Source organism: Melanostigma gelatinosum, assembly GCF_949748355.1.
Source record: "Melanostigma gelatinosum genome assembly, chromosome: 9".
Taxonomy (NCBI): Eukaryota; Metazoa; Chordata; class Actinopteri; order Perciformes; family Zoarcidae; genus Melanostigma; species Melanostigma gelatinosum.
Window position 1 is genome coordinate 11,832,281 of NC_136642.1, and position 20,076 is coordinate 11,852,356.

Here is a 20,076-nt window from a genome sequence, read left to right on the forward strand (position 1 = left end):
GTCATCTCCACCACTGATATCAAACGCTATATCGATGACATGTACTTCACTCCAGGCAATGTGTTCAAATGAAGAGCTCTGGAGTATGAAACAAGGCAGGTTTTGGTGGATGAGGAGTCTGATCTTATGTAACAGAGCGTAAGACATTGAATTAATGAGACAAAACGCAAATCAAACGCATTATACTCTCTCAAGATGATTTGTCTCTTCAGATACTTAAAAGATGGTAGTCCTTTCAGTAAACATGCACTATTATTCACAAACCCGTAGCTGGATAACACATAACAAAATGGACCAAAACAAAGATTTAGAAAATATGTTTAATCCTTTAAAATCAAACATGAAAACATCACCACCACATAACTGAAACATGGCAGGAGGGACAGGCAGCACATATTGCATGAGAAGGCATTTCCGTGACTCCTATGTACATATACACATTTTATACACAGTAAAAATATAGTAATTGAAGCACAACCAGCAATGTTGGCTCGTAAGCCTTGAGAAACATTCATGTAGAAAAAGTTTGGGAGATTAACGACCCAGAATCATCGTGGAGCGAATATATCCATATTACAATCTGAACCTTCAAATATAAAAAGTGAAATTGTCGATAGTCTCCCTTCAGAGGCAATACACGCTATAAAGTTTCAGACATTGTGTCAGTGTACAGTAAAGGTACAATCATCTAAAAAGGTACATAATACAACTTTTATCATTCCAGCCTGCAGCAATCATATTAATAAATATACTTCTTAGAACTGAACTGTGGCAGAGTTTGTGGTTTGTATATATATATTGCATTACTTCAAATATCTTGTAGTGTCCGCACTGAGTGCACCGCCCTCTAAGCACCGTAGGATGTTTCTATCGTGCCATGGTGAAGTACACAACAACTGCGACAGAACTGGTCTGCATCCGGCAATTACTTCGTACCACCCATCAAACAAAAGAAAACTACATAAAACCTCAAAAACAACAAGGGGACACAAAACAGAATCTGGAGTTTTCTAATGACAAAGAATTTCCTGGAGTTTTTTCTTTGGTGGCTGTTTGACTCTCAACCAACTAAATACAACTTTAAAATGACCTGTTTGAAATAATCAACATATTACACTTCAGCATATTATCAGAAACAATACATTTCAAGTACATCATCCTAATTACACAAAGGGATACCACGACTGTAGTGAATTTAAACTGAATTTCACAGGAATGTGGAGTTAAATCTTGAAACGTCTCAGGCCAAAAAGTAAACGGATTCTTCGATAAAGAAACAATAAATTGATGTCAGATACAGCTTATCAGACAAGAAATTAGTTAGCAAAAACAGACAAACTTCCAGTTTAAAAATAAATCCTTAAAAACACAGGTCAACCCAGTGTTATTACCATGTACAACGCATCAGTCCAAGCAGGTATCAAGGAGCGTCTGATTTCATTTTCATGTCAACTGCACTGGATCCTGAACAATCGCAGGAACTCCCCACTCTCTTCTTTGGTGCCACGACTGGCTTATGATACAAAAGACTCAGTCCTAAATCCTCAACTTAACACGAGTAGTTTTCCTCTCTGCTATATTCACAACTCACATTTCCCCTTCTCCCTCTCTGCTGCATAGAACAAATGTGCCTGCAACACATAAATAGTAATACCTTAAATGAGATGATGGCTAAGATCTTGAGTGTTGCTACAGTCACTTTGTAGTGATTAGAATTTCTGTGTTAGAAATACCTTGTGGGGTAAAAAGCTTTCTGCAGCTTGTTTAGTGCCTTAACCACATCATAAACACAAATTTTTTTTGTGAAAAAAAGCACAATTGTTATGAACAGCCAAGTACGAGCTGAGATAGACTACATACAAAAAACAAAGTACAAATATTAAGTTATACACATGGTTATTAATTGGTAGGGGTGTAACAATACGCGTATTGAACTGTTCGGTACGAGGCTCACGGTTCGGTACGCATGACGAACCGATTTTAAAATCAAGTACATTTCTCTGGCATTTATAGTTTTCTACTGTACCGAAACGTACCGAACCGTGGCTCCACTGTATCGTACCGAACCCAACCGTGAATTTTGTGAACCGTTACACCCCTATTAATTGGTCCAAGAACGGATGTGGGTGGGAGTCATTTCTGTAACCAGCAGAAATGACTAATGAAGAGATAAGACATCCTTACTGTCCGACATCCGGAGAGTTAACAGGATTATCTGAGCTGATGAAACACAGCGGCTGAGCACTCGGCATACACATAACCAAAATGTGTTGCATTCAAATCTGAAATTCTTTTTAAGCCCCGACTGTTGGTCCAGACATACAAATGGCAGTTTGACCACTTCAGCTGTAGTGATAAGGCAGGTTTTCTCTGTGTGACCACAACACTAACCTATACAAAATGTCAGTTATACGTCACATGTTAGGGAAGGGACAAAAATGTAAAAGGCACGGACATGACAGACAAATGACAGTAGCTGGAAAGTATTAATATTCTACGAGCTCAATACCACGACTTCATTTAACAGCATCTACTGGCCAGCAATGCTGCCAACAGCTCTTCTCTCTGTATATATGTATAGCACATATGGTCACATCAGAGGGGGAGATTTTCCGGGTTGTACAAATGTGGTCTGCTATGTTAATAAGACACATTCTATGTAAGAAAAACATTGTAGTGTACATTCAGCAGTGGCAAGATCCAGCTGGATCTTTTGCAGCACCACTGAGGCTTCCAGCAGAATAACTTAGAACATGAAACAAAATGGCCGTATAGGTCTGGATGAAGCCATTCCTCCGCTGTTTTCAAAATCCTATTCCAAACAAATACTGTTCATCCACAATCAGGAAGAAGAAATGCATACACGATTGCAGAGTCAACAGCAGCAAGTGTTGATTTGAACGAGGATCGCTCAGAGCGCCCCTGCTCATGAGTGACGAGGGGGGAAATGGAAGTGCGGTGACGGGAACACTTCAGCGTGAACCCACTTAAGACTCTGCATGAACACAGAGGCAAATATTCACTCCTACAAATGCAGGCAGTCCCCTTTATGTGCTCTTAAGTGGGTGCGTTCCCGCTGAAACGCCGTCTGTGTCGTCTCCCAATCGCTTCATGCAGCGAAACACAATGACGTCTCTTTGTGGATAACTTGACTGCCTTCACCATCCACTGGGGAATGGGGCTTGGGCTTTTAACAATATACAACTAATTAGTCTTTTATTTCCATCCAGGTGTATATAAAGACAGTTGGGCTTTGGGATGTCGATGGCTGGGAAAGCAAAAGCCTTCCGCATATCATCTTCTTCTTGATCTTCCCCTCGACTATTTAGCAACGGAGGGTCCGTGGTGGACGGGTGACTTTCACTCTCTTTATCCTTACCTTAGCCCACCTCAGCTCGTCCAGAAACATCTCGTCTTCAAATATCTATTTTCTACTGTCAAGATGAAACGAACGTCAATACCAGGAAATGTACAACTAATACGTCCCGATTTAAAATAAGGTCAGAAATAATCGGCATTATCGTGTGTAAGATCTAAACGTTTAGACTTACAAAACAGATGTTGGTCTCAGGGATGATGTCAGAGAGTGAAATTACATCTTCGTTTCCAGACAGGTTGCCCGAATTATCGACTGCCCCTTCTGCCTCCAGACTGGAACAGAGAAAAGGGAATTAACGCAAGAAAAGAATATATATATTTTTCAGTCTGTAATTTCATGACCCATCATTGCCTCCTGTACCTTTGATGGTCAAGCTCTGTGTTTGCCGATTTGTGCACCTCCACCCCTACAGACCTACGGGAAAGTAGTCAGAGCAAAGACACTTAAAACCGAGCGTGAAAGTAAGGTGGAAGAAAACAGTCACGCATTATTAAGTTGGTGATGCTTTACCGTAGGGGAGGAGAGGTGGAGGCGACTCCTGTGCTGCCGAGCGACGAGGTGGACAGGTTGGCCTCATAGTCAGAAGGGTTTTCTCCCAGCGGAGGGGTCCTCGGAACAAGATCTGGTCTGCCCAACTGCACACCTGAGAACAAAGTACAGTTCAGAAACCAAACACCAGTATCTCCAATCTGAGCACAAATGTGACGACAATAGATCTACTTGATGTCTCACCACTGTCTGCCTCTGAATCTGTGCTTTTAAAGTGGCTGTGGTAGACTAGTCTGCCGTCAACAGCTGACTGTCCTGTTGAGTGGGAGAGCAGGGTGGGAGCTCCCAGGGTGGGGGCCCTCCTAAGACCTCCCTGACTGCCGCCACGACTCTTCTTTGATGGAGATGGTTTTACTGCGGAACATGGAGGACAATGATCAATACGGGCAACTAGAGTTTCCACCCCTGGGATTTCTATCCAGGCAAGTAACTTCAGTGTGTTTGAAAATACACAGACCTGCATACTTACGTGGAATTTTCTTGAACGCCGTGTTGCACATGAATTGCTGGAAACGATCTGCATAGAAGCCAGGTCTGTGAACTGAAACTGTGTCCTAAAGTGGTAAAACAGAACCGGAGCCATGAGATCGTCAAGTCTAAATGCACTGAAAGACAAACAGCAGTATCTACTCCTTCATTTTATGTTTGTTAACAATTACCGATAAGTCTGATAAGAAAAAGGCCTTTTATCAGTCACTTAGCAAAATGATTTTTCTGTCAATCGACTAATCAATTAATTGACAAACCGTTCCAGTTCTGCATTGTTTACTGCAATTATAGCCGTGAATGATATATATATAGTACTCTTTGTCATTCTGCTCAGTGTCTCTGCTTAACAACACTTTGTTTAGCTTTATAGAACATTTAGTGTGTAGGCGCTTACCCCATCATGGACCAAGGCCTTCCAGGAGTGCTCCAACTTCTTAATAAACCTAAATAATAAGACACGATTAAACTAATTACTGGGAGTTACATAAATGGGTGATGTAGGTGGGAAGCTTGTCAGGGAATTAAGACCAACTGTTGAAACAAGGAACTGATTCGGCTGCTGTGAACAAACCTGTAGGACTGGAGAATGTCAATGATGCCGATGTAGATCAGCAGCCTCTCTCCTTTAGTATTACGGGATGGAATACCGCCCATGCTGAAAGGAGAAGGCCAGAGAAACAACAGCGGATCATTTAATTGTCGTGTCACAAATGACAACACGCGACAGACAAACACGAGTTGAACGACTCACTGATCTTCTGAATCCAAAGCTCCCTTCCCTCGAGCCTCCCCCTGAATGGACTCCATGGCTGTACAGTACAGACTTTTCTGAATTTGTGGCCGGCGCTGATCTGGGGTCACTGCTCCCTCCGACCCCCCACTGTCACCCGAGTTTCCGCCGCTACGCTCTCGGTCTCGACTGGCCTGGTCCATGTTGTGGATGCTCATCAACAGACTGTAATCCATGATCTTGAAACTCTGCAAGAGCTACATAAGAGATAGAAATACAATAAATGCACAGTTGTAGAGCCACAACGGAAATATAAAAACTACACAGAGCGGACATGGTAATTGAGATACCAGAGAAGATAATAAATGTGTGGTGAGAAGTCCATTTATACCACTGTAGCGTAAATTTAAGTGGGTTGGAGAAGCATAGTAACAGTGACCACAAAGACAGATTAGCCTCTAATGGAAAGAGATATTTTAAAATTCTAAGCAGCCTCTGTTACATAAGTTGTTTGGCGTGTGAAGGCACAATGATAATGTATTATGCTGGTGTACAATCTGAGCTTGTTTAGGATTTTTACACTTGCGCATATTGTAACGATGCATGTCCTGTAATCCCCTGTGGGCTGAGAGGCTTGAATAACGATCACGTCAATGAGAAACAAGTGTCTCTGTGACTCACCAGACAGTCCCTCTGAATCGTCTTGCACAGGGCATTGTAGTTGTCTGCTTCCAGCAGCAGACCGTCAGGCAAGTCCTGGATAAAGTCCAGGTCTTTGTGAATGGGAACAGCCTTTTCCCTCTCCTTAAGGGAAGCTCGTCTCTTGTAGGTGGAGCCCTTCAGGTCGTATTTCAGGTGCATGGGGATGTTCCGAGGCAGAAGATTGTTCATCACTACGATGCGGATATTCTTGCCTCCTGCCTGAACGCAATACAGTCCGTAGAACTTGGGCAGCAGGGTGCGCTTGTTTTGGTTTATGTTCTGGAAGGGAGTAGGAATATGGAAACAGATATATGACACACTTCAATTTAAAATAAATGATTAGTAGTCTCACTCTCCAGAACTACAGATGATGCAATAAAATTCACTCATATTGAACATGCATGATGATTACACTCGCACACTCAAGGCTCACCATGAAGTATCCCGGCAGGAGTTTCTGGAGGAACTCTGCCTCTTTGTGTTGAACAGTCTTGATTATGAACTCGTCATCACTGGAGACATAGAAGAGGGACCCGCTGGCTCCGGGGTTGGACAACTCGATCAGTGGCTCGTTACACAGAGAATACTTCAAGAAGAAGCGGAGTCTGCATTAGTATCCAATTGAAACAAAGCAAATATGTTGGCATATCCAGAGCTCTAATTTAACTAAACCAGTGGTTGTTAACGGGAGTATTTTTTTTAATTGACTGTTTAAAATACTTTTAATGGTACTACCTATAGGCCACGTCATATGAACAACGGCAGACTTCTGACAGCGACTCTAGATTGCTTAAATTACTTTGTTGGCATAGTTAGACCACAGAGAAATTGAGTGATTTGTAATCAGTGGGAGTGTGAAATTCTGATATTACAAAACAGCCAGCTTTGAAAGAATCAAAAGAAAAAACCCAAAAGCAGGAAATATGACAAAAAAGTATTTTGATTAAGGCTGTACTCAGACCTGTGATGGCCGGGATCTATCGCTGTGTCAACAATTTGTGGTCATGTGTTGCCGCTGATTTGCAAACAAGACACAAATTATCGCAGATAAGGGTTTGAAGATTAACCGATACGGCTTTGGAAAATCGACACAAGAGTCTTAGGTACGGCTGAATGGATACAAAACTCTGAATCCTTGAGAGGGAAAGATGCACACGCCTAATGGCAGGCATTACTGGATTCGCAAAACTGGGAGCCTCACAATTTAGGTGACAGTGTTCATCCCCAGAAGGGGGCACAGGTTTAAACCTCTGAACTAAACCATTCTACAAAAGAAAGATTAAAACAGTGATTAATGGCATCAGATATTTAATATGGCAGTGTGTGTTTGGTGTAAGTACTGACCAGATAGTCATCTGGCCGAATGCCAAAGAGCTCTCTGAAGTAACGAAAGGCAATAGGAGCGTAGGTCTTAAAGCGAAAGTCACTGTAGTGGTGAGCAGGAGTCAGGTTACTGCCTTCACTGAAAACACACGAGAAAGAGACCCAAAGGCAATAAAACTACATGAAATCAAAAAACACAAATTCATAATGTTTTTTCGACTACAACTTCAGTTCCCAACCTGGGGAAGAAGATGCTTTCGACCACCACGAAGTCCTGCATGAGAACGTCCCTCTCCGCCTTTTGGCTTAAGCTGCCAACTGTGTGCGTGATGCCCAACTGGATGGCACCTTTTAGGGCAGATGACGTGGTCTAGAGGGGTCAGAGAGGAAAAGACAGTAAGAACTAACTGGAACAAACTAGATTTTACCTTGCTGTTTCTTTCACCATCTAGTGAGAGGAATCCCCCAAACTAATTTTAGACCATGCACACCAAACGTTTACACTTTTCATCAATGCTGCTTGGTGCTGTGGGTGTCAAAAAAGCACTGGTGTCACCACAACCCCCGCCCTGTTCTAACCTTTTTATAGGTGGTCTCTCCTGTGGTGGTCTCAACACCCCGGTGTCCGATGGTCTTCTTCATACTCTGAGTTGTGCCTGAAGAACCCGGCAGCTGAGGAGACGGACGGAGAGAAAAAATGTAAATATGGCGTGGTCTGGCGTGTGCGTGTGTGAACACAGAAGACAAAGCGCAAGCTGTATGTAAACACCTTCACATGACAACCATATCCTGAGACGTTGCTGAACTCTCAACTTGTGTGGAGGAAGTAGGGAGCGAAAGCAATGTCAGTTGGCCTGGTCCATTTATGTGTGACTGATACCATTGTGTCTACTGCAATTAAATAAGTACCAAAGAAATTGACATTAATTGGTAATCTTTTATTGACAACATTTCTGACATCCTTACCTCTGAAGGGGCCATTCTTCGGATGCCACTGGTCCCTTAAGACAGAAAAACAAGTTAAAGACCGATTCACAATGTGAGAAAGACACTGAATCTCGAGAACCGAAAAAGGAAAAACACGAAAGCCTTAAGGAACCGCTGGTTCTCTTGTTCAGACTTAACTTCGTGAGGCCTGAATGTCAACCCATGCAGTCAGTGTAAATGTGATGCTTGCAATTATTTGAAAAGACATTACGTTCACAGCTATTGAAATGGAAGAATTTGTTAATGACTGTTTAAGAAACCCTGTGCTGGTTAATTAGCAGGGCTATTTCCAGTACTGGCTGATGACTCTGAGCCAAGACCTAAATATGGCCACAGTAACTTGCCCGACTGCTGCCCTCGATACACCAGCTCTACGTGAATTGGAACTACTTCTCCCCTGAGCTGGCTGCTCCAGATTCATCTGGTCCCTGAAGAAGATGTGTGTCTTCACTCACAACCTCCTTCTGCAGAACTACAACATATAGCTCTGTTTGTAGCATCTCACAGTAACTTTGCATTCTTTGCAATGCATCATTCTGGGCAGGCATGATAACAACCACAGCACATGGTAGTTTTGTAAGAAAGGCACACACTCAACATGATTCCCCTTATATAAACTTGCTGTTGAAACTCGCCCACTCTGCAAGCACCTCTAGTCTGTAACCAATGGCAACATGTACTTCAATGCTGCAGTGTCATAAGTCAATATACACAAAAAAAAGGATGTTGGGAAGATTACACACCTGCAATAACAATCCTGTGTGTGGAAATTAAGCTACGCCCAGCAAATTCATTTCCAGAATGAGTGGACACTTCTCAAGAAAGGTGGGCGTGTTAATAATAAGACAGACTCACTGAATGCCATGCATGTCTTCTCAGTTAACACACGCCAATCCTCACACAATGAGCATCATTCTGTCCACGTTCCCTCTCTCATTATGTAAAACATCACACTATATCATTACTACTCATGCCATTTCTGCTTACTCACAAAGAAACACTTGCACACACCCATGCGAGTACCTCGCTGAAACGCTCTCCTCCAGAACTGAGTCCTAATATCTGTGGAGTAGGAAACGGTCAGCCTCGACAGCTTAACCTAGTAAACAAGCAACACTGAACACGTGTACTGACGGTGTACGGGTACGAGAAAGTGTGTTTCATGTAGAGCTGAAATGATCCATCAATTCAAGGAAAGTTATACAAATAATTTTAGTATTTTTTAGTCTGCTTAAGCTTCATAAATATGAGAATTCATATCTTTGGGTTTTGGACTGATGGTCCAAAAACAAAACGATGCCTTGGGCTATCTTTTACTATTTTCTGCCATCTTATTAAAGACAAAACAGTTAATTGATTGATAAAGGAAATAATCAGCGGATTAACCGATAATGAGAATAATCATCAGCCGCATTACTCATTTCATCACATTGACTTTTTTTCAAGAGCCAAAGTTGAACGAGATAATAACACACACACACACACACACACACACACACACACACACACACACACACACACACACACACACACACACACACACACACAGGGTAGGAATTACCCAACTCAACCCAATTACATTAAGAATGACTTTAGCTCATCAGCCTTACAACAATAGGCAAACCATCTGTTCCTCTCTGTATACTAAACAACTCCCTGCCAGCCCCATTCACTTGTAGCCTGCAGCCTACACAAGGCAATAATATGGGACACGCGCACTCTCCTAACATCATTCGGAGCCTGTGAAGACTCCATAAATATACTGGTTCTTGCCCCGATGAGAAAACAAGGCCAATACGGGCTGGTATTCCAGATACCACATTATGTTACTGTCACTCAACTCTGTGTGCGTGTGCATGCGTCTGTGTGTGTGTCTGACAGATCGCTGTATCTTGTATTTGTACACTCTCAGGCTCTCAGCCATGTGAGAGACACTATTTTTAATTCACTGATTCAGACTGGGTGGTTACCAAAGGCAGAGCAACTCCTCTATACACAGAGGAGCTCATAAGTGGCACACAACTTAATGGATTAGCAGGATGCAATCTCCCCATTAGCTGTCCTGTCTACAATATCAGACAAATCTGAAAGCAGCACCACCACCCATCTGTGTGGGCACTAAAAACTGAGACAGACCAGTTCATGAGGGACTCACCATACAGATATCTGACATTAGAGATCCTAGATCAGCTGAAGAAGGATAGCAGAATGGTTTAAGCCTGTTTATAAACTAGATAAGGATGACAAGCATGTGTAATTGGTTTTAAGAATGTAGGAAATCAATAAGATCAATATTTGCTTTGATATCAAATCAGCTCGACTGTGAAACTTTGGAAAGTAAACTAACTGGCATGGTGCTTGTGCTGGAGGTACAAAATGGAAAATAGATTTGTCTGCTGGCTTTACCACAAACCTGGACAGACAGAGGAAGAGGAGGGGTATAACACAGGGATAACAGCGTTACGCTAGTTTCCATAGATGTAAAGACCCATTTCAAACAGCAGCCACTTAGCACGCCCCATATTTAGGAAACAACGGACCGTTATCTATTAGAGCTCATATCATCCTCCTCCGGCTAACTCATTAGCATAGAAACTACAACAAAATTGCCGGCTTGCCAACGTGGTCCGGGGAATAATTTCTTTACTAAGTTATTCATCCCAATATATCATTTGATGTAAATACTGGCGGCTAGCTAACTAAAGTGAGTAATACCAACACCAACTAAGGTTCATCAACAAGGCAGTTAAACAAGCTAACCCAGCTAGCCATCGCCTGATTCATTTGTTAGGTTTGAAAGCCTCGATGCTAATTAGCTAACTGGCTAACCGGGGGACGTAATAAAGCCAGTCACCGAGTCAAGACCTTATCATCGCGACAAAATGTCACATAGTTATGTTTGTGCGTTCGTTGGAAGACAACAAAGGAGGAAGATTTATCATTTAGATACCTGTCGGGGCTGTTGATCCACAGTCTGCTGTTTCAGCAGTCGCCATTACGATTTGACTGTTCTCATCCCAGGCAGTTGAGTTCTGATGCTCGTGCCGCAGCCGCACGACAGCGCCCCCAGTGGACGCACGTGGAACAGTTTCAGTTGTTTCAGTTTTACTGTAATGCTACAAATAATCATTTATTTACACCAAACCTTTTAAGTATATAATAGCAGGCGATCTTATTCCAGTAGTTTTGAATATTTACTTTACAATGAGATATGTTTCAACTATTTAATTAATAAAGTTACCGAAGAAGCTGGACTATGATTTCAAATGTGTTTATTCGGTGTTACGCTTCAGTTGTATCCATAATACCTTGTTTGAGTTACATTATGTATAGTTTGTATCTTTATATTTTTAGTCTGTCTTTACATGTCATTGTCATATGCTGGATTGAATCTGTGTTACATGTATGTTGTTTATGTGAAATATCATCAAACCAAATCATTTGTAGTTTTCATCTAATGTCACTAGGCAGATGTTAAAAATCATGAGTTGCAATGTTAAGAACACAATATTAAAACATATAGTATGAATGACTATTAGAAAATGTACAACACAAAAAATAAGCTAAATCATGGCTTGTTATTTGTGGAAATTTGTCCAAGTGATATTTTGACTTCTGTAACATCTTTCAAATGTCCACCTAATAGACGCCCTTTCATTACATATTTCATTGACTTATTTGTCTTCAACGCATGAACATTTGCTTCCCAAAAAATCGTCATCAACTTTTTGATGTTTAATTAACATGTCAACTCATTGTAGCCTACCAGGCACACCAATGCACGCTTAAACGAAGAACACAAGCCTTGCATGTAAGAAGAAAGTAAACCACACGGCAGGTACATGTAAAAACGTTTTTATTATAACTTTTGTAGATATGACCACCACAAAACCATATACGAAGAAGAGAACTGATCTTGCAGCTTCAACTGAATCAATAAAATGAATTCATACTCAAATATATAATGAGAAGCCTATAACAAATAGTGGTAAAATGACACAGACAACAGTCTGTTTTCCAAACTAAGCATTTAGCTATATTTTTGTTTCACTATGAATGTATTCTTGTGATAACAACGCTTCTAATGTGATCTCAGATGTAAAAAAAAAAAAGAAGAAGCAAATAACATTGGCAGTCAGAAGCCTATAAAGCTAGAATTTTGACCACATTTTCTTACAGACTTCTAATTGTTCCTGTTCAGTGATCTGAGGTCAACTATGCTGCTAGCTTGCCGTTGCCCTGAAATGCCCAGTGCCAGTAGGGTCAGCAGCAAAAGGTCATAAGTGTTTAGGAGAGAGGGCACCTCTTCTTCTTCTTCTTTTGGGGTAAGACGGTGGTTGCTTTGGAGATGGCATCCATGATCATTTTGGAGAAACACTGTGCAGACTCTTGTGAAGATCTGCGGCAACAGCGATGGATAGCTAAAAGAGAAGCCTTCCTTGAGGAACACACCCGTGCTATTTCCTCAAGCTGATTTCATGGAGAAAGAACAAGATGACAAACAAATGAGTAATAGCATTAGAAAATCGGAATACTGGTTTAAAAGCAACAGCTCCTAAACTTTAATTTTCAAATATTCCATTTGAAATTTTCCCAGCCCAAACTTTGTCTTCTGATTTGTCCACCTAGATTTTTGTACAGACTCACTTCCTTTTTAACTCACCTCGTGCTCAAAACAAGCAGTCTTGGATTCTTCAGAGAGGGGGCAGCATTGGTTCACCAAGCGCTTGAGAGGAAAATCAACAGGGAACCTAAAGCACAGTGACATTGTTACTGTTTCTAACTTTACACTGTGCACAGATTGTGACCATGTGTTAAGATCCATGACAACACTCATAACACAGAGAACGTTGTGAATAAGTGGCGACAGCACATTTCATAAGAGATATTCAATTGTGTTCTTCGACAGCAAAGAAGAAGGAAAAGAGAAAAGAGAAACTGTACCAAACAAAAAAAAGAACATGAAAGAGGAAGAGAATGAAGGAAAAACACAGACAGATGTCGGAAGTTGTGTCTTACTTCTTCTTGACAATCTTGTGAGTGTCACAGATGTTGTGAAGTGAGAGCTCTTCAGTGGCAGCGGTCATGTTATAATGTGGGTCAGGAGAAGCATCTTGGAAACAGTTGTAACGGTCAATTGACAAATCGCCCAAACAACAGAGGAAATCCACCTGTCCACCGTTCTTGTCGACACAATACTTGTTCAGCTCTTCACGCCACTAAAATACAAAAGGACAAAGGACATGGGAAGACAACAACAATGACTCATTTAAGCAAAATATGTAAGTATGTAGATTTTTTACCTTACCTTCTGATCAGCACAGTTGAGCACACCCTGCTTCTTTTTGCAGCACTGTTTGAATCCCTTTTCTATACGATTAATGGTCTTTGCCTGACGAGCCAGCCATTCGTACCCGACACCTGTCAGGCAATTTATTTTATAGAGGGGGCGCTGTTTCCGGTGGCGACACAGTGTCTCAATTGTGTCAGCGGTGGGTCGTCCAGGAGGAAAGCGCATGTTAACTTTCCGGGGAGCAGATGGTTTCTTCTCTATCTTTCTTCTGTTTTCTCTGGCACCCTGCGAAGTCATCACTGTCCTGTAAAGTATGAGGCATAAGGTCAGAGCCAAACCTGACCTGCTTCAGCCTCTAGGATGCATTTACTGTAGCTCAAAGGAATTGTGCTTTGCAATGTGATGTGCTCTACGCTTTGTTTCATTCAAGGATAGGTTGGCCTTACATTTGCCTTATTGTCATCAAATCCCATGAAAAGACCCAAACCAATGTCTTCGATTGCATTCATGTGAATAGGACCACTACACTGATGCAGCTGGCTCAATGCAGACGGTTCCAGCAAAAACAAAATGATACATATTTTGTGTTGTGGTGTCTGATAAGCCTTAAAACTTATGGATCAGTCAACTGGACTTCCTGGGTCACATTTCATTGTCTCGCTGGTAACTATAGAAGCACAATATTTTCTGATTTCTCAACCCTATCTCTTTCAGACCCGTTTCCAACTGAAGATGTAACTCACAAAAATATATATTGTTAAAAGAAGGCATGGTAATAGAAGCTGGGCACAGCTGGTTTTAGCAAATGTTATTCAAAGAAGGGTATGTTGTGCATTTGTCAATGGTCATTGTAAGGAAGGAAAATATCGCCCAGTAAAATAGTGTGGCCATCAACACTTTTAATAGTTTCCGGGGGAAAAAAAGTGTCAAAATGTTTGTCTTTCTATGGGATTTATTGACCATAAGAAAAGTATACAATTTTGCAGGGCATATTCTTCAAGGCATTAGCAGGTGTTAAAGCAACTTATTAAAAGCTGGAACTAATTTTGTCCTCTGAATAAGAGCATCAATGTTAAGTTCCATTTGGCAACTTTTAGGTGGAAATGTAGAAATATCATCGAAACTTTGTGACACTACTTAACCAAGACTTGATTGTCAATATCAACATTTTTATTGGTGCTCATTTGACATCTTTCCATGCATAGACTACCTCTGGCAAGTGTTAGGGTCAAAGCTGAAGTTGTCCTGAGAGGGAAGCGGTGGTACCGGCAGCTCCTCTGTTGCCTCGTAGTTTGGGTTTGGCGCGTCGTTTTGGAAACAGTTCAGCATCTCGTTGCCCCTCAGTTTGCAGCAGTGATAAATACGATGCTTTACTGATATGTCGTCTTCACAGAAGGATTGGACTGACAGCTCCCACTGAAACAATAACACAGACACAGGAGGTACGCATTAAATCCTTAGATACTGATATGAAGTCTGCATGTTGAGTGACTTGCCATCTGCAATTATGTAGATTATCTTAAAACACACTGAACCAAATCTGGAAAACAAACAGTGTAAGAGGGAGGTAAAATAAGATTATGCTTAAAATCTGAAGAATTTGAGACATGTTGTTTGGTTGCCTTCAGTCAGCTCCACTGGTGCTCATGCCAAGGCCTGTCTGATATGTCACACAATGTTTAAAAAATGTAAGTACCATCATCTCAGCAATGTGAAGAATGTTTCATGCCCTTTTCATGCTTGGGGTGATACAAAAGATGCACAAAAAATACAGTGCTTGACTTGAGCATATGACACAAGGTCTGCTACTTTACAGCGTGAGGAATTAAGTTATTATGAATGTAAAGTTACAAAAGTTTGCAATCATATAACATCTATGATAGCCTTCCTCCACATGAGGTGGATAACATGAAATGTATCTTGATATTTAGCATTAAATCATTTTGGTTTGGGATCAAATTGTATCTCCACAGTGCATGCTCTCACTGTGTCTCTCATCATGCTTCTTTAGAAAGTAATTATGTTGAGACGAATGAGAAGAGGCTGCAAAAGCATAATCAACAAAGTGGAATGAACCAAGAAGAGCAGAAATAGAGGCAGAAGATACATGATGTCATATCATCATTTTATATTTATACAGTGTAAGAAAGTGCTGAATTGGCTATAGGAGCTGTTGTGAAAACTTACTGCCTGTGTGGCGCAACACAGGGTCACTTCCCTCTCCCACGTCTGGTTCCCTTTGCAGCATGTGCGAAACCAGGACTCGGCCATATTGACAGCACTGGCCTTCCGCTTCAGCTGGGTAAAGCTAGAAACAGGAAAGTAAGACTTTGGGTAGGTGGGACGATGTTCTCCATTGAGACAGATGGCTTGGAGATTGTCGGAGGTCGGTCGCCCGAGAGGGAACTGAACTGGGTAGTTCAAAATGGGAGGACCACCAAAGGAACGAGGCACAAAACTCGGACGACCTTAGACGAAAAGACAGGAATCATACTGTTATTTGGTACTTTTACAACAGTAGTACAGGTGAAGTTAATGAAAACTCTAAAGAAAGAGAGGAACATAGATATGAACGTCCTCTAGGTGTCAAGACTCCCGGTCTATAGATTATATTACTAAACAGTACTTTTCAAGTGTTTTATTTATATAATTGCTGCTTTATTTTACAGGATTTAGGAGAGTAAGACAGAAAAGAGGAAGCAGATCGATAGATAGATAGATGGATGTATAGATGTATAGATGTATAGATGTGTAGATAGATAGATAGATAGATAGATAGATAGATAGATAGATAGATAGATAGATAGATAGATAGATAGATAGATAGATAGATAGATAGATAGATAGATAGATAGATAGATAGATAGATAGATAGATAGATAGATAGATAGATAGATAGATAGATAGATAGATAGATAGATAGATAGATAGATAGATAGATAGATAGATAGATAGATAGATAGATAGATAGATAGATAGATAGATAGATAGATAGATAGATAGATAGATAGATAGATAGATAGATTACCAGCTCTGGCAAGGCTATGAAAAAAGAGAAAACATTATGTAACAAATGTTTCATGTGGACATGCAGCTCCGTCGTTTTGTCAAAACAAGAAGAAGAAAATCAGTGAGAACATTAATAGTACCCTTTGGATCAGGAATGTATGCCACCGCTTTCTGCAACATGGAGGAATCTGGGTGTTCCATCTCTGAAAGACACAGGCTTTTTAAACAATGATTTACAAAAAAATGTTATTCAAAGAAGGGTATATTGTGCATTTGTTTACTATTTCCAGCAGTGGATTTATACACATGTGGTGCTCTAGTGATTATTTACAGCTCCAGGACAATGTATGTGGAATTGACTCAAAATAAACTAATGTCAATGGTCATTGAAAGGAAGGAAAATGTCGCCCAGTAAAATAGTGTGGCCATTAACACTTTTAATAGTTTCTGGACAAAAAGATGTGTCAAAATGTTTGTCTTTGTATGGGATTTATTGACCATAAGAAAAGTATATCATTTTGCAGGGCATATTCTTCAAGGCATTAGCAGGTGTTAAAGCAACTTATTAAAAGCTGGAACTAATTTTGTCCTCTGAATAAGAGCATCAATGTTAAGTTCCATTTGGCAACTGTTGGAAATGTAGATGTGTTTTCTTTATGTAATTGCTCCTTTATTTTACAGGATTTAGGGGAGTAAGACAGAAAAGAGGAAGCAGATAGATAGATCGATAGATCGATGTGTAGTTCATGTGGACATGCAGCTGTGTCGTTTTGTCAAAACAAGAACATGAAAATAAGTAAGACCATTAATAGTACCCTTTGGAGCAACAATATATGGTGAATCCACCTCTTTCTGCAACAAGGAGGAATCCGGTTGTTCCATCTCTGAAAGACACAGGTTTTTAAAACAATGATTTACAAAAAGAGTTATTCAAAGAAGGGTATATTGTGCATTTGTTTACTATTTCCAGCAGTGGATTTATACACATGTGGTGCTCTAGTGATTATTTACAGCTCCAGGACAATGTATGTGGAATTGACTCAAAATAAACTAATGTCAATGGTCATTGAAAGGAAGGAAAATGTCGCCCAGTAAAATAGTGTGGCCATTAACACTTTTAATAGTTTCTGGGGAAAGAAATGTGTCAAAATGTTTGTCTTTGTATGGGATTTATTGACCATAAGAAAAGTATATAGTTTTGCAGGTCATATTCTTCAAGGCATTAGCAGGTGTTAAAGCAACTTATTAAAAGCTGAAACTGATTTTGTCCTCTGAATAAGAGCATCAATGTTAAGTTCCATTTGGCAACTGTTAGGTGGAAATGTAGAAGTGTTTTCTTTATATAATTGCTGCTTTATTTTACAGGATTTAGGGGAGTAAGACAGAAAAGAGGAAGCAGATAGATCGATAGATTAATGGATATATAGATAGATGTATAGATGGATGGATGTATCGATAGACAGATAGAAAAATAGGTGCTTACTTCTGTCATTCGTGCTTTCAAACTGTTCTGGTGGGGACATCATTACCAGCTCTGGGAACGCTATGAAACAAGAGAAAACATTATGTGACAAATGTTTCATGTGGACATGCAGCTCCGTTGTTTTGTCAAAACAAGAAGAAGAATATAAGTAAGAACGTTAACAGTACCCTTTGGATCGAAAATATCTGCCACGTCCACCTCTTTCTGCATCATGGAGGAATGTGGTTGTTCCATCTCTGAAGGACGCAGGTTTTTAAAACAATGATTTACAAAAAAGCATTTTTTTTGTGTGTCTACAGGCACCAGAGACAGAAATACTGAGATTGTATGTTCTTTACTTGAACCCAACCTCAGATACATCAACTATATAACCTACAATCTTATCCTAACATTAAGGGAATCTCTAGTGATTTATTATGTCACTCAAGCGCCACAGAAGACATTTAACAGATATTTCAAAAAGCGAAGTATTCCTCGTGACAAGCAAACTGAACTTCATGTGTAAAATGAGTGGAGAGCTCCTTAAACCTCAATCTCAAACTGAACACTTGAAATAGCGTCTTGAAGTAGAGCGAAGGGTCAAATGCCACTCTGAACACTCTAAAATTCTAATTGGTCCTTGCAGAGATACTGCACTAGCATGTGAACACACGCACCTTGCATGATTTTGTCAAAGGTGACCTCACGCTGCTCCCAGTCGTGCTCATCTGGAAAATTGTACACACAAAGAGAGAAAGGCAGAAAGCCAGACAAAGTTATACAAGTCTTAAAGCACTAATTCGATTGAGAGACAACCAGTGGTGGAATAAGTATTCCTTTACTTAAGTAACAATATTACAGAGCATAAACACACTCCATTATAAGTAAAAGGCCATTTAAAACATTGTAAAACTTGGAAGTATTATCAGAAAAATGTACTCACAGTATTAAAAGTAAGTAAGTACTCATTATACTGTCAGTGTTGCATCATTGAAAATTACACCCTATATCTGTTTCACAATATTACTTTTAACGATATTAATGTTGCTGGTTGGGGTGGAGCTAATTTGTAATCCATCATATTCTATTACCTCATATGCAAAATCTGCAAAGTAGATGTATACTATATGAAATACACGGAGCAATAAGTAGGCCTATTTGCTTTTGAAATGTAGTGAAGTAGAAATAACATAACATACAAATATTCAAGTTAAGCATTAGTAGGCTACCTGAAAGTTGTACTTCGGTAATCAATGAGTTAGATTTCATCACTGGAGACATAAGAACAGTCGTGCTCGGTAAAGGTATAAAAAGGCCTTTAAAGTCAGTTTGCTACGGGATTAATATCAGGAGGGTCCACAGGCGAAATACACGCACTTAGTCTGACGCGAACAAAAATGGAGTCAGCCAAGAAGCAAACACAACAATTTCTGACAACAACAAAAAAGAAGTGTGGAAATAACAGTACGAACCATTGGATGCTGAGCTCAGTAAAATCAAGACAAACGCGGTGGAGCAGACGAGCGCCCCAGACGACCCCATTGTAAAGGTGGTAGTGTCGGTCCTGAGCTGTTTGTCCCGCTGTTGCTTCTGACTGTCCTGGCACAGTGAACAGAGGCCGCCCAGGAAAACACGCTCGGCGGGGCTGCGCTCAGACGGGCCCGGTAATTGGTCCAACGGAGGCTGCTGTGCTGTCCGTCTGTGAATGCGAAACAACGCATAAACAGATTTTATGGTTGTTGTGGGGTTTCAGGGGGGATGAGGCGGAGAGAGGAAAAGAGGGAGTGGAGGACGTTTTTTCAACATGACTCATAGGTGATCTGTTCAAATGCTGATATGTGGGAAAGATGAATTCATCTGTAGTGAAAGGCCGTCGAGCCTGAGCGCGTGTGAACACGAATCTCATTTCAATCTTTTCTATTCAGACTGTTCAGCAATTGTCTCTTCACTCATTGCTCTGCCATTGAGCCCAATTATCATCGATTGGAAAAGTAATCAATTGACTAATTGCACGATTATGTCACGTGGGATTGAAAGTGAGTTATTCTCATTATTATTATTATTAGTAGTAGTATTATAAATATTTCTTATAAGATAGTTGACAGTCCTCTACAAACAGGTTGTATTAAGTAAGTGAGCAATATCCAAGCTGG

At 40.5% G+C, this 20,076-nt stretch overlaps 2 protein-coding genes across 4 annotated transcripts; both read right to left on the bottom strand.

The window, feature by feature from the left end:
* Positions 1-378: 378 nt before the first annotated feature.
* On the bottom strand, positions 379-11,138 carry pip5k1ab (phosphatidylinositol-4-phosphate 5-kinase, type I, alpha, b). 3 transcript variants are annotated; one of them, XM_079274829.1, is made up of 17 exons: positions 11,110-11,138; positions 9,151-9,221; positions 8,139-8,173; positions 7,752-7,844; positions 7,412-7,542; positions 7,194-7,311; positions 6,283-6,435; positions 5,829-6,128; positions 5,169-5,404; positions 4,989-5,072; positions 4,812-4,860; positions 4,398-4,482; positions 4,112-4,282; positions 3,890-4,022; positions 3,740-3,793; positions 3,552-3,651; positions 379-3,431 (listed from the first exon to the last, which is right to left on the bottom strand). In XM_079274829.1, the coding sequence occupies exons 3-17, from the start codon at positions 8,151-8,153 to the stop codon at positions 3,417-3,419; spliced, it is 1,737 nt and encodes a 578-aa protein (XP_079130955.1). In that variant the 5' UTR covers positions 8,154-8,173; positions 9,151-9,221; positions 11,110-11,138; the 3' UTR covers positions 379-3,416. The 3 variants fall into 3 exon arrangements, 2 of the variants coding, with proteins under 2 accessions (XP_079130955.1, XP_079130956.1); XM_079274830.1 differs by having other exon boundaries at positions 379-3,434; XR_013772234.1 differs by having other exon boundaries at positions 3,395-3,431; positions 3,740-3,785.
* An 860-nt stretch (positions 11,139-11,998) lies between these two features.
* On the bottom strand, positions 11,999-19,640 carry LOC306781914 (extracellular matrix protein 1-like). The gene is made up of 12 exons (XM_079275032.1): positions 19,396-19,640; positions 18,601-18,651; positions 18,112-18,180; positions 17,945-18,004; positions 17,277-17,345; positions 16,602-16,664; positions 15,640-15,920; positions 14,663-14,868; positions 13,468-13,756; positions 13,179-13,378; positions 12,823-12,910; positions 11,999-12,629 (listed from the first exon to the last, which is right to left on the bottom strand). Exons 1-12 carry the CDS (start codon positions 19,463-19,465, stop codon positions 12,447-12,449), a joined length of 1,629 nt encoding a protein of 542 aa, XP_079131158.1. The 5' UTR covers positions 19,466-19,640; the 3' UTR covers positions 11,999-12,446.
* Between the last annotated feature and the right edge of the window lie 436 nt (positions 19,641-20,076).